The sequence below is a fragment of the Idiotropiscis lumnitzeri genome, chromosome 10, assembly GCF_059441095.1.
Source record: "Idiotropiscis lumnitzeri isolate Australia: NSW breed Sydney's pygmy pipehorse chromosome 10, RoL_Ilum_1.0, whole genome shotgun sequence".
Lineage (NCBI taxonomy): Eukaryota > Metazoa > Chordata > Actinopteri > Syngnathiformes > Syngnathidae > Idiotropiscis > Idiotropiscis lumnitzeri.
Window position 1 is genome coordinate 12,811,960 of NC_142400.1, and position 14,916 is coordinate 12,826,875.

The 14,916-nt window shown below is 38.8% G+C and overlaps 1 protein-coding gene across 1 annotated transcript in view; it reads left to right on the top strand.

Annotated features, from left to right (window-relative positions):
- Window positions 1-14,916, top strand: part of cdkal1 (CDK5 regulatory subunit associated protein 1-like 1) — a 182,517-nt gene that overhangs the window by 48,286 nt on the left and 119,315 nt on the right. Inside the window, exons 5-6 of the mRNA XM_088306867.1 lie at window positions 5,387-5,483; window positions 9,354-9,402. Of these exons, the coding sequence (XP_088162993.1) occupies window positions 5,387-5,483; window positions 9,354-9,402 (146 nt within the window). The remainder of the gene's footprint in view (window positions 1-5,386; window positions 5,484-9,353; window positions 9,403-14,916) is intronic.

Genomic DNA, 14,916 nt, shown 5'->3' on the forward strand with positions numbered 1-14,916 from the left:
TTATAATCAAATCCCATATGCGAAGAGTTTGTCAGACATTTTAGTTTGTAAACTTCTTCCCCCTAGAGAAACTATAATCTTCATATATGCAACCGTGTATTTCTCTCCATTTATGCTGTCTGTCCTGTCAGTCACTCATGATTCATCTTCTGCTGCTAGAAAATAGACACAAAACAAATATGGAAACATGAATTAAACATTACCTAAATAGACATATAGCTGAAGCAAAAGCGACTACTTATATTTGAGTGAATAACAGGATCTCTTGTGGCATTGAAATTGGAGCAATGACAAAACCGTAGATGGCAAAGCCAGAAAAGTTACCATGTCGAAAATATAGTATAGGAAGTAGAAGACAAAATGTGACATATCCCCCTGCCCCTTTTTACTTGCATTGCACACTTGCGCACACCAGCTCATATCTTAATTACTGAGGCTTGATGGGTACTTAACCTTGCCTCTCGCTGCTTACGCTAATGCAGAGAGGTCAGGAGTGTGCTGATTGGCTGGCTCACTGTCAACTCAGCCAGAAACGACTGTCGGAGTGCAAATGAGCGGATGAGCAAGGAGATGAAATACAGACACAAGGACAAGGAAAAGGAGAGGCGCTTGAAACGGAAAATGAAAACAAAAAATAGTTTTGTACACTTTGTTCCATATTATCACGACTGCGCGGTATTCTTCTAAATATCGGGGACTTTTTTTTTTTTTAAATAACGGTATAAAAAATACTGAACATGTCAGTGGTTAAAAGTGAATGAAAATGTATGTAATTTTGCTGTTGTTCTATTCATCAATCGAAAATATTTCCGATTAAGTTCCAATTAGCATTGGGACCCCTCTGTCATTCCACCTGAACAACGCTCTCATCCTTTGAAATCGTTAAGTCCACCGAGCATTTCTGCATGTATTTAATTTGCTTTCCAGAGTTGCCGTTTGGATGAATCATATACTGATGTCCAACCTAAAAGATCATCACAGGTCCTCAATGGGGTTAAGGTCAGGGTTTGACTTCATTGTTCTCACATTATATCATTGCAGCTAACATTTATTTTTTTTTGTGCTATACGGGAGGTTTGCTTTTGAGTTACTTTACAATGGAAGCCTCTGTTTTTCTCTTTTCTTTCTCGTGTTATTTTTTTTTTTATTGTGATTATTATTATTTTACCATCACAGGAAATGGTCAGTCAGAAACTCTACATATTTTGCTCATCTCATTTCCTCTCGAGTTTTACCTCCTCACTCTGAAATATCACTTTACAACCTCCATGGTGGCTGTCGGTCCACCATCTAGAACAGAGCTTGATGGTAACCTTGGACTTATTTAGGGAGGACTGAAATATAATTTATGTATGACTTAAACCCTTTTGAGCGAGAGATTCTAGAGAGCCCAGCGATACAAGCAGTTTCAAATTCTTGCTTTGTGATCACCTGTGGCCTATGAGCAGCTGCTTTCTTAATGTGATACACATTGTATTGCCCATAATTCATTCACATTTTGTATACATCTTGATGAAAATTAATTAATCCCCATTAAACTGATGACTTAAATCATTTTACTATGCAGTATAAAGAAAAACATTTGTAATGGTTTAACATTCACAACTGTCATACAGCTTTAGAAAAGTTAACCGCGGTGAAGTAACTCCTCACTCTTGCTCGAGGTATGTTTAAAAAAAAGTTTGGGTGAAATTACAAACTGTAAATCTTAGGGGGCATTTGACTTTGGCGAGAAGTAGAAGTAACATATGGTTGGCTCAGCGCGTAATGAAGCCATGTGGTTCTCCACCATGTAGATATAGCCGAATGGTTGGGTGTCAGACAGCTTAGATGAGTCGTTGAAAGGGCACGACTCACACATGCATGAATTTCTCTTCATATCGACTTGATTTTTAACAGGCAACAAACAATCATATCAACAGACCCTTGTTGGTTGGATTTTCCAAATCCAATTGCTGTCCCAAGAGGATGTATGACGTTTTAGCTTTTTAGCAACTACTTTCTACTTAAGCTCAGGAGATTCCTTGAAGATACTTTTTCACTTTAGATTTTCTTATAGCATTGACGAAGCTTCTATATAGGTCATGCGCTTCGCTTTTGCCTTGAGTGGTTCAACATTGTATTTACAGTAAGGGCTTATCTAAGTCAACCTGATCAATTGAGTTAGACATTTAGTCTGGTCTAATTTGACTGATTCGCTGTGTCCACTCAGCTGTTAAAAACCAATATGTACAGCATATCCCTCCTCACCATACATACATACTGTACATACCGCAGAGGTCATACATCTATGCATAGGCCGTTACATCGCCATCCGTGACTCGTATGCGCTTGTACAGTATGTTTAAGGCATGTGGTTTGTTAATACCATGTGTGGGTGTGCATGGATGCGTGTGGTCTTCAGGCAATGGAGAGCAACAACACAAAGTTGACAGGGGCTGAAGACGTTAAGGGCACCATGCCAAGGAAATGGGCCGGTCCGCATGCACGCACGCACACACACACACACTTGGGATCTCGTGGGACATCTGCTCTGGTCCGGGTCACTGGCAGTGAATGCTCGGTTGCGCTCTAAAGTATCGCCACGGCAACTGCATCGCATAATCCCATTCCACCTCATCCCATCCAGGAACAATGTGCGACTAGGCCTGGCCTGTTCCCCTCAAGGTGATGAGACAATGACTCTGAAGCCGCCTGCTCACTCGCTGTGTCGGCGATGTCCATGGGCAAGGTGCAAGTATCATATTATAGGAATGTTTGGCACGTTTTGGCAGGCGATGGTGTGAATTATGCAGGCGTACCTCTACTGTGTGTGTGATGCGACTGTGAGTCCTTTATGACGAGCCTTGTCAAGAGAACAAGCTACTCGGCTACAGCTACAATGTTTACTGTCAGGCTTTCCGCGCTTCATCAAGTTTGTTTCTTGTGTTCACCATTTTGTCATTAAAGTGGAACATCCAGATTTGAACAGCCCTAAGGTTGTACAATTGGGATACACGCTCCAATACGTGCCTAAAGTGTTCAGTAAACTTCAGTTCAGCCAGCATCACTTGCATCACTCTGCATGTTTCACTAAAGGATCAGTGTGCCACATTGTACCATGATGCAAATGTGCTCTATTGTGATATTGAGGACATAATGAGAGAGCAGTGCATTTCAAGCTCGAGCTCAAACAAAAGTAAGGCCGAACCGAGGAGTGCAGCTCGGCTAGTAACTCAAAGTTGCATAATTGGAGGACTCATTCATTTCAGTCCATGTGAAAGGAAGAGCAAACACTGAATAACTGATGCACATACAGCACCTACATGTTGTAAGGTGTCCGTGTCAAAGGGATTTGTGGAATGTAGATCAATGTGTTTTGTTTGTTTGTTTTTGACTCAGTATTGGCTTCGGAATAACATTATATAGTGGCGTGTGGCAAAAAAAAAACGCCTCAGACTGAGCTTTCAAGAAATCATGTGGCAACACCACTGGTGCAAACTACTACTGTATATGCAGTGCTTAAGGTGACCAGTCCACGGAAATTAGCCAATCACGATCAGTGGCTTATCGATTGGAGCGCTACTATTTATTCGCTAACGTATTCTCTACATATTTTTTAATTATTTTTATTTTTGATTTTATTATTATTTTTTTTATTTAGTTTTATTTATTTATTTTTATGACCCTAGTTGACATTGGCCTCTGTAACAGATATTGTATGTTTCCATGACATCCCACGGGGAAAAAACCCCTCAGTAAATCAGAGGTTCACCAATGTCAAGGAACAATGTATTTTGTTTATTTATTCTCATGATAGTTTACTACAGCATACATGACTGTCTGCTCTGTATTATCATCCATTTCAGGCAGCGAGGGTGTCCTTCAGATCAGAAAACATTTGTCAATGAAAATAAGATAGCAATTAAACTTGGTGCAGAGCCAAGATCACGAGAAGCTGGATCCAGATCAATGTCTTTGTTTTCACGCGCTTTAATTTTTTTTCCTCCCGTTATATAAGCCTGACAAGCATTTTTTTTTTTTAATTTTGCAGAAATAGATACGCTATAAATTGAAATGGAAGAGATGCTAAAATGATCCTAATAAACGCGGCAGTCATCTCTTACAGATGTTTACTTTAATGCTCTCTACTTTGCTCGCTTTGGTTCAGAATTGGATTGTTTGTCGTCTTTCAACTTGTTCGCCGTTCGACCCCCCCCCTTTTTTTTTAACTCTATACTTGCTCACCCACCTCCTCCACCTCAGTATCTTTGTTTTGCTGAAGAATAAAAACACACTGTGAACTAAAACACAACTGACAGTTTGCATCCAGTTTTATTGCTCCTCCTCCTCTGTCCTCTTAATTCCTCCCTCACATTCATGCGCCCCCTCCCTCCCTTCATCCCTCCCTTTCTACTTCCAGCTGTCAGGAGGCTTCATTATTAAAGATTCATGGTGGAGTCTGGGCAGCGCCTCCAAAAGCTTTTGTCAGACAGACCGAGTGTCTCAAATCTTACTGCCACTAACTGGAGGTGACGTGGAAACACTCCCATAACCCCCCCAACACACACGCACACATGCCCCCACACACACACACGCACACACACCCCCACACACTCCCTTATGGTAACGTTCTGCCCACTTTATTTTATTTGTATTTTAAAAATACTGTATGTGAGCTTTCACATAGATAACTAAGAAATAATTAGTCATTTTACCATTTTTGCGTTCATGGTTCCCAACTTGGGCTGGCATTTGAAAAAGTTGATTTTCCATCTTTGCACAACACATGCACCTGATGTGCTGTGGTGTAAATAAACTATGTTTGTGTTTTTTTATCATCCAGCTGGCAACAGAGTCAGAGGATAACCAGATTGACATGTCAACTCAACGGACCTCTGAACTGTTTAAATGTGCGATTTGTTGTCGGTTGAATATAAATTGACTCTAGTAGTTCTCTCCCCTTAAACCAGTTTCTCCCACAAGGCAACGTTTATGTTTTATTTAGTCGTGTCATATTTTCTACTCTGTTAAAAAAAGCCATAACAAAAAACCCTTTAGGTTTTTTTCCTGCCCTTTTTTAAATTCAAAATGTGTCATCCGACAGCCTTGTAGCAAGAAACCAACACTGACAGGTGAAGGCCCTTTAGGCATTTTTTTTCAACCATTAGAATGAGAAGATTAGTGACTCTGAATTTTCCTTTCAAACTCAATTCTCCGTGAAGCATGTAGACAGGATCAGTTATTTACGGCCATTAACTTATGTACATGTGTTCGAATAAAGCCTTGTCAAATTGTGAATGTTGTCGGACAATATTTTAAGTGGTTGTGGGAGAATTTCCTGCCCAACTGGGATTTTGTTTTCAAACATTTTTTTAATTATACATTTTCTTCCCATTCTTTTCAGAAAAGCCCAAGAGCATGAGAAGAAGGTGGTGGTAGCCGGTTGTGTTCCACAGGCCCAACCTCGAATGGACTATCTGAAAGGTCTCAGCATCATTGGGGTATGTGTGTTATACTGCCACTTTATTTGGTTTTCCATTTGGCTCTAAAACATGTTTGAAGTATGAGTCAATGTAAACCACGTTTTAAAAGTCAATAAAGACCCACGGAAGGTATCACAGGCCATTTTTACCTGGTCATTCACCTGGCTGGCGGCATGCAGAGTCTGGTCTGGTTTGTTCGGGCCCACCTGCTGTTTAGTGAATCAGTAGCGCTCCCCAGAAGACAGGACCAATATCTCTGAAATAAACATGGATGGGGAATAGAAAAGAGGGTCGGTGTATGAGAATAAGGGTTGAAAGCTGTGCGGGTGAAAGAAACTCAAATGTGGAGAAAAAGGCATGATGTCATATTTTACATACAGTCGCATTAAGAAGTCCACCTATCCTGTTTAAATGAGGTAAAACATGACTCATTGCAGTTTTCACCTTTCATGTATACTGCAGCAAAATCCACACGGTCTGACCGATCACATCAAACTCAAGCTCAATCAACAATGCAATTACTATATTAGCAATTCATTTAATTTTTCCCCAAGTACAGATAACCATTTTACTACTGAAAACTACTTGACATTTATTAGGGTGTCATTACATAAAAGTAAGATGGTTAACATTTTTTATAATATGCAAATGATTTCTCTTAAAGATATGAAGACATGTTATTGATCCAGTCTAACAGTCCTGACAAAGAATCAATAATAATGATAATAAATGGATGGACTTATTTTTATACACTTTTAATGTTTTCATGTGTTGGGTTGTTTACTGACCCAGTAGCTCTGAATGGAATCACAAGTTGCAACCTCAAAAGCAATAAATAAATAAATAAATAGATAAAAAAAGAAAAAATATGTATTAAAAAAAAGGAAACACAGATATAATGCTCATTAGATTAATTGATGCTGAGTCTCGGTAGCAGATCATTCATTCATAACTCCCATGGATCGTAGTGCATAACCACATGAAAAAATTACCAGTTCAAGCTGAATTCCACTGATGTCATATTTCGAAGAGTGCACATTTATTTCCTGATAATACTAATAATGCACAATTAGTACTGCAAAGCAATGTTTACTTGCAAATGAACATTGATCAAAACGAAGGGCTTGCTCTTTAATATTCGCACCAAGTTTTGCAGCTGCGAGCAATTATTATTTTTCTATTTATCTTTTTATTTTCTTTTTTCTTTTTCCTTTTTTTCTATGTTTGTTGTCCCAAGACAACCACATTTATTCCAACAATCTTCTGCGACTGTTATGAAAAGATTTCATAAGCAATTAGGTTTGACAAAGTGCTGTATTTAGTTGATCTCGTACAAATAATCCCTTGGGGAAATTATTTTTCTCCCTATTTCAGGTGCAAACAGATATATTATACACAAAACAATTAACTAATCATTTAAGAATTCCTTTATTATCTCCTTGCTCTCTAAGAAGCTATTCACAAGTTCATCAAGGGACTTTTATCATTAATTTAAAGTGGAATTGAATTTCCAAAGTTAACTAAAAAAAATAATTTGTTGACGTTTGCAGTAAATCAAGCAAACTGATATCCAGTCCTGCTTTTCTGTCACGTTCAAATATATGTTTCAGCTGTAGGGAGTGGCTCAAGTTTTGCATGAAATGTCCAGCCCAATGAATAATGCAGTTCCATTTAAGTAAACATGCCACTATGTAACATAATTACATTCAAATCACATTCAAGTGGCGTGTATGTATAATATAATTACATTCCGATAAACAAGCTTGCATGCGCGTACGCCTTGAGGGCGCGGTAGAAACAGATGGGAAGTTTACCACTGTTGTGCCTTCTACTGTCATGAATAGATTGGATTTTGCATTGGTACAGACACACGTACGCGGACAAACGGACAGACGGATAGGGCCACATATGGTCACAATCAGAGACCGGTGCACGCACGCTTCTTTCATGTGCCCTCTTATCAAAACACACAACAGGAGTGACAGTTGGTGGTATATGAAAATCAGATTCAAATTACCAGTGGTGATTTTTTTGTTTAGTGAATCCTCTTAACGGCTAGGTGGGGGGTGCTTATGAGTGCGTTTGAATAAATTCACTCCTGTTCGGATGAGCTGCGTGATTATGTGCGTTGTTGGCTCTGTTGTTTTGCTTTCAGAAGTTGCTGTGAAATGAATGACAGTGTAACTGTGTGCGAGGTACACGGAGTCACGCAAGCCCACAGTGTTTCGCGTCTCTGAACCAGACATGTCACTTCCTTTATCTAAGATGCATCACAAATCTCCACGCACACAAACATCAGCGTTGGCTTAGTAATCACAGAATTACAGTGTGTAAGCAATTGTTGTAAACAAGAGATACGCACACATCAGCCCTCTCAGCGCACATTTGTTTGGATCCCTTGCATGTTCTTTGTTCTTGTCTTTATATTTGTACGAGAGATTGTACACGTTTCACACTGCCAACTACTGTTATGTTTTACAAGATAACCATAAGAGTTTTTAAGGGAATTAAAAAAAATATAAAAAATCAGCTTTTTTTCTTTCAAGGCTCTCTGAATTAATACACATTTTAAATCTTCATGAAAATGGGAAGTGAATTTCTTTATAGTAATGTTTTCTGTCCGTCACCACTAGTCCAAACTTGGTATTCTGATGAATATTGCGCTTGTGGAATGTGAATTAAGCATATACGTTTTTGTCTATCTCAGGAATCCGTTTTGTATTGATGAGGATAATAAGGCTTCAAAATGATTCACGAACCAGTTGCTGTGTTTATTGAGCCCACTAGATGGCACTCTCTGTTCAACATTGGGCTGAAAGCACACTGACTTGCCATTTCTTAAAAGCTTTCTGTAAATTAACAGTGATATCTGATGAGTAAAAAAAACCAAACAACTACAACGACTGGTTCATGAAGTAAAGTTGAAGCTTCATTTTCCAATCACTTCCATTTTTGCCTTGTACAGCCACTTGCTGTCGACTGAAATTATGTCATAGTGCTGAAGGGCCCAGGTAATGACCATCAATCTGTTTTCTGGGTTGGGTCATGTGATGTCCACCAGCAGATTTGGCATCTTTGCTGGGGATTTATTTCGAGAAGTCTTCAGTGGATAGTTCCTTGGAAATATATCCGGTGGATTTTAAGATTTCAAGTTGAGGTGATGGTGCTGAGGTGGACGGCTTAGGTTTTTGTATTTTTGGTGTTTAACAGCAGTTCATAAACTGACAGACAGTGAGAAGTCTTCATCTTCTCATCGTAGATGAGTGGTTGAGACGCGCATATGGAGCGATGTTCCTCGGCGTGCTTTGCGGCAGAAACAGGGGACTACGATACTCAAGAGTATGATGTGGTGTTCGGTTAAAAAAAATTCTCGTATTGTCATCTTCTTTTAAGCCATCTTTTAATGCCAAATGTACTACAATGCACATTGCTACTTGAGAGCAATCACATGGTGCCTCATGCTGCCTTAGACCGGGATTTATATGCAAGTGCTTAATGGCCACTTTAAAACCTGAGCCATACCCTTCTCACATACTGTTTTACAGGTGGAAAGTAAATGTACTGTGTAATAGCGTCGCCTCAAACATTGATAGGAGCTCAACGGCATGCACATTCCCCACGAGCAGTTGATTGCCATATCTAGATTATATCCAAGCAATGCTGCAGACATTCTCTGACATTTAGGGATCCTATGCATCTTCTTATTCACATTGCGATTATTAAACACCGACACAATCTGACTTAGGTCATTTGGAGCTTGATTGTGCACATTGTGTTTGTGTGCACAGCTTGTTGTAATATGGATTACTTGTGCTCAGTCTCAGGCTATTATTTGAACGTGTGGATGCTCGCCATCAATAAATCTGTGTGTGCCTTTGTGTATTTTAGGTCCAACAGATTGATCGAGTGGTTGAGGTGGTGGACGAGGCTGTTAAAGGTATTTCAATGCACACAGAAGGCCGTGCAAATATGCACACCATTGTGATGTTATTACCAACTGATAAAGACGCCATCCATCGGCCCAACATAATTACTTCTGGTTATTGCTCCCAATTCTGTTGCAATAAAAAGTGAAAAAAGTGAAACGACTTTTTAATTTAAATTAATTTGATAATAGTGCAATGGGTGAAATGACTCAGCAAATGGAAAGAATGAAGGTGGTGGGACTGTATGACAGGCGTAAAAAGAGATCTATTTCAGAGGTTATGTTGGAGCAAATAAAAAAAAACAAAAACGCCTGAATCACTTTTGGATCTTTCTAAAACGGCTTGTTAAGTGCTTTTCTGTCAAAGAAGACAGACTCACATGTCAGCGATTAGTTCATCCATTTAAAGTATTCTGTTGTTAATGAAGGTCACACAGAATTTATTGTGGATGCCCACTGGAGCTGTCATACACCCCCCAGCTGTTCTCTTAAAAAACAACTGTAAAACAGATTGGCTTTTGCATGCGCGTGCGTGTGCGTGTGCGTGTGTGTGTTATTTGCACTGGCAAGCTTCCTAATTAGGGACATCTGAATTTTATAATGTAATCAACCCTAAATTGTCTGACGGCACGGCACGCACGTACTGTATGCAAACACACGTGCACATATAGCCACTGTAAGTTTTGGTCTCTTCCATATTTCCCTCAGCATCTTGAAACATTTCTTTCCTTGATTCTTCTCACCCATCCGCCTTCTCATATCCTGACTCTATCCCATCCGCACCTCGCTACCATTCTTAACCCCCCACACAGAAACTAATTTCCCCAGTATCATTACAGTGCTTTATGACCTCATATAAATGGAGAGCAGTTACTTCAGCTCAGAGGCCAGGACTCCTTTAAACTGGCGGATTTGCCTTTTGTGATGGTAACTAAAATGTGGATGCCAATGAATTGCAAGACACAGTTCTTTGCTTCGACAAAATTGCTTGCGGGTCTCTTTTCCACATGACAAAAGTATTGGCAAGCTTTTATGATTCAGCTTCTTGAAGCGTGAGACGATCATTTCAGTTTGGGTCTTAGTTTAAAAGGAATATAACTGCTACTCAATACCTTACCGCAGTAAAGCTGTGTTTAATTTTACTGAACCCTTGAACCATAAAGCTTATGTTACTACCTGACTTCCGTTATCTCCGTTTGAGTTGCTGAGCACGCACACAGTATTTTAACATGATGTTTTCGCCTACATATTGTTGGCTGAGGGCAGTTATTGTGGTTACAACCTTGCTTATCCAGTTTTGTTGTCTTTCACCAGATGTTGATTTGATGTTAAGATGAAGGATTGGAACAATTTCTCTCGCTCAACTATCTATGGTTACCACTGAACTAATGCTTTTGAAGAATGTGGCTGTAACATGGCTTGTCAGTCATATATAAATATAAATAAATATATGAATAGAATTTGGTAGGTTAAATCAGAGTAACAATTTTTCAGATTAATCTACAAACTTTTTAATAAGTAATTATTTACAGTCATTGTTTAACTTAAAATTGTCCAAATGATGTCATTTCAGTCTCTCAACAGTAATTATTCATTGATGTTTGTTTGTCCCCCATGAATGCAGATTAATTACCTTTAATATATAATCCAATTAAAACATTTGCAAACATCTGCTTCCACTTTTGATAACAACAATCTAACCGGTCACTCAATCAGTTTAAAAAAATATGACGAGTCCAACATACATCTATCTTATATGATATTGCTTAATTATTTCATTCTAAAAGTAATCTGATGAAAATTTGTTTGAAATACACTTTAATACAAAATACAATTTCATCTGAAAATATTAGCTCAATTGATGGAATAATTGGTAGAGTAATCGATTTTAGAACTATTCGATAGTGTCCTAGATCAAATAAATCGGTTTAATATGTTTTTATTACTACATTCAGCACATCCTTATGGAACCCATTACTTATGGGCGTGGCCTGCTTTTTTTTTTCAGGAAGGAGGCAAGCATTGTGTTTCCTGCCTTGCTTTGTCAATTTCTCTTGTCACCTGTCTGGAAATGGTGACCAAAAGTCACCAAAATTCACATGCACACTATAAATATAAACACCACAAAAAAACAACAACTTTATTTTTGTCTTAAAAAAAAAATTGCACTTACTGGAATGAATTCTGGAAGATTTCGGGTCAACACTAAAATCTAATTGCAATGGAATCAGGATATGGTCAAAATGTTACCAATTTCTCCATCCATCTGTTTGGTGGGAAGGGCACTTAGGAAAAAAAATTTAAAATACGTTTGTCATTTTCACTGATGGCAGATGCCGTTACTAATATATGTGTATCCTCTGTAGGGCCGTTTCCATGTTTCTATTGGTGTTCCGATATTGATCTCCTCGAGTTGAGATTATAGCCTTAAATGATACCATTTCACCTGTTATTCTGATTTATTTTGTCTTTTTTTTCGAAACTGTTTAGATTTAGTGCGTATGTGTGCGTATGACAGAAATCGGTTCACACAAGGTTAGATGGGCTAATGCATCTTCTTAGCTAGAGATCAGAGGCTATAAAGCATCAATATGACCTCCTGATCCGTATTTCACCAGGATAAACAAACTGTTATTGTGTTCCTTGCTAAAAATAAGATCAAGCTTCAGAATAAAGACATGTCAGGGACAGAAACAAAGTTGACCCATTCACACCGATTTAAAATGGAATTTCCGAATGATATTGTAAACACATTCTTTTGACGCTGAACGACCTCTTATCAACACCAAATGCTGTTCAGAGGCTTGATGCTGTCAAACACCAAAGCTGTGTTTTGGTTTTTATAAGAAAGTGTTTTTTTATGTACAGTATGCTTTGAAGCACTTCAAAGCCATGTCCCATATTGTTAATTTAGCAGACATTACTAAGTTATTAACACTGTTCAATGCAGTTGTAGGTGTTGCTTGGCCCATTACATGGACAAGATGACCGATAAACATTAAACCCCTGCTCTCTTTTTCATCGGCCACCTTTGTCCGTTATTTCCAATGTTCCCCAACCCCACTGATGCCTTCCAATCAAACCGGGGACCTGGCACTTATGAGATATCAACCGTAAGTCAAGAGGTCATCCTTTTAGCCCCTACCGCTGTGATCCAACCATGGCCATCGTATACAGCTCTCAGCTGTGAGGAATTCATCTTCTTGCCTTCTATCTATTCTTTCTTTCCCGTCTTCACCAGCACCTTATAGGAGGTATTTATGAGTGGATGGATTACGTCAAGCCATATTTATAGAGATGTGAACAAAGGAGCAAAAGAAGGGACATATGAAGGGTGGGAAGGGTATATTGAAAATATGGTGTGAGATAGAAAGAGAAATCCCTCACCACTTTGCGTTTCACTTTGTGGATTTTTCCGAGATACTCATCAAAACAAAAGGAAAAAGAAACAAATTCTGCCATATTGCGGAAATATGCGTTACTTTGAAGATATGAATTGATTCGGAGGCTCTGTACATACCCCGTGATTGGTTCCTGCCCGCAAGATCTACCAATTAGAGCATGAGTCATCCCAGCATTTACCATAGTCGAATCTGCCAGTCTCGCCGACGTTGATAAACGAGCGTCAGTTTTCGGAAACTTGTATATTTTATTCAAATGTGCCGTTCAGTTAGTCAGTCGTGCTAATATAAGTAGATAATAAACAGCTGTGTTCAGAAGCAAGCCAAGGACGACAAAGCATCGGTACATAAAATGTTTAAATGTATGTTAAAGTTTGTCTTAAAACAGGTTTCCGTAAGCAGAATGCCGCATTGCATTTAATCCAAAGCCTTCGCTAATGTTATTGTGCAAAGAGAAAGTTAAGCCATGATTACTTGCGGCAACACGGTACTGGCTTAACTTTCACTTTGCAAAATAAAATCCAACAATGACCTTTGGCTGAAATGCAGTGCGGGAATCTAGTTAAGGTAAGTTAAATTTAGGATGAAAATTAAAACTTTAACATAGTTATTAGCCATCGTCCAGTGTTCCGACAGAACGTTGACTTGTTGATCACCTCTCACAGCCCGCAGCTTGGTATTTTATCTTAATTTGTTGTGTAACAAATATTTAGAAGTTTTGGAACCATGTCAGGGTGGGGGGATCCCAATGGCGTAGTAGAGGTGTCAACCCCCCCAAAATAAAAATACAATTAAAAATAAAATAGATTACAAAATGTCAACCCCTACTTTGCAGTTTTTCACTTTTCACGGGCGCCAAGGGATAATCCCTTGGGACATACATTTGGCCAGATTAATGATAAAAAAAATTAAAAAAAAAATGTGCTATATATATATATATATATAAACATATTAATATTATTAATTTTAAAAGGCCTTGAAAAGTTAAATTTTAATTCAGAAATTTTGCTGTCATGAAAATTTGTTGCTAATCTGACGAACTGGATCAAAGAACTGATTGGAAATATCCCCCCCAAAAAACTGAGAAAACCATATCTCACTTCATGCCCAAACAGCTTTCTGGCGAAACAGATACAGTAGCGAGCTGTAAGAAAGCCAAATGTGCGCCCAGTCCTTCTTCCATGAGTGGAGTTTTCTCATTTTCCCACTTGTACTGGGATATTACGACCAGTCACGCCTCACCGATTGGCTCTCTGTACTCCTCCGGGGCAGATAGTAATTTTTATCTACCAATGATAGCCAAGCTTCCTGCCCTGAGCCCACCCTCCCAGGAGACCCATGTAAAGCGGATGGGAACAGCAAGACAATTCCATCCCTCAGCGCCTCCATCTCGCATATATCATTCTATAAGGCTATTAGCGAGAGGAGACCACAGCATCCCATTTCTATACAATAAAGGTTGAGCATCACTGACATTTAACTATTTGACTCAGTTATGGATTTTTATTTGCTCCCCTTGTATAGTGTGCTTTCTAGATAGCTTTATCCATTTTATAGCTTACAGTCGCTGTGAAGAATCTATTCGTTTGAATAAAAATGTATTGTTTTTTTCACATGGTATGCTGAACAGAACTGTTGCGTCGGTTGCCGAGTTTGGCAACTACTTTCACAAGCTTTCAGCAAAAAAAAAAAAAAAACATTTCTGGGTTATAAATGTGATTATTGTTTCCTAATAATACTAAACTTTTTTTTAATTTCATGTGTGCCTTAAGCTATAAATCAAAGTGTGGAGAGTCTCTGTTCCCTAAAGTGCAGTCAGTGAATGGGATGATCGATCATTGCCAGCCCATCAAAAATAGCCACACACCTTATTCTTGCTTGTTTTCTATCTTTGGGGGTTGCTATCCCCTTCTTCCTTGACAATTATGCCATGTTTTTGTGGTTCAATTACAAAAACCATGCACTACAGTGAATTATATATGGTTCCTCAGAACCCAAAGCACAATCTCAGATTTCCGTTGCATTGGGTCTGTAGATGTTACTCAATTCAACTCAAAAGTGTTCGGAGAAGTGTCGCCAACTGACATTTTTTCACCAAAGTCCACTCCAGTTGTGGTCGGCAACT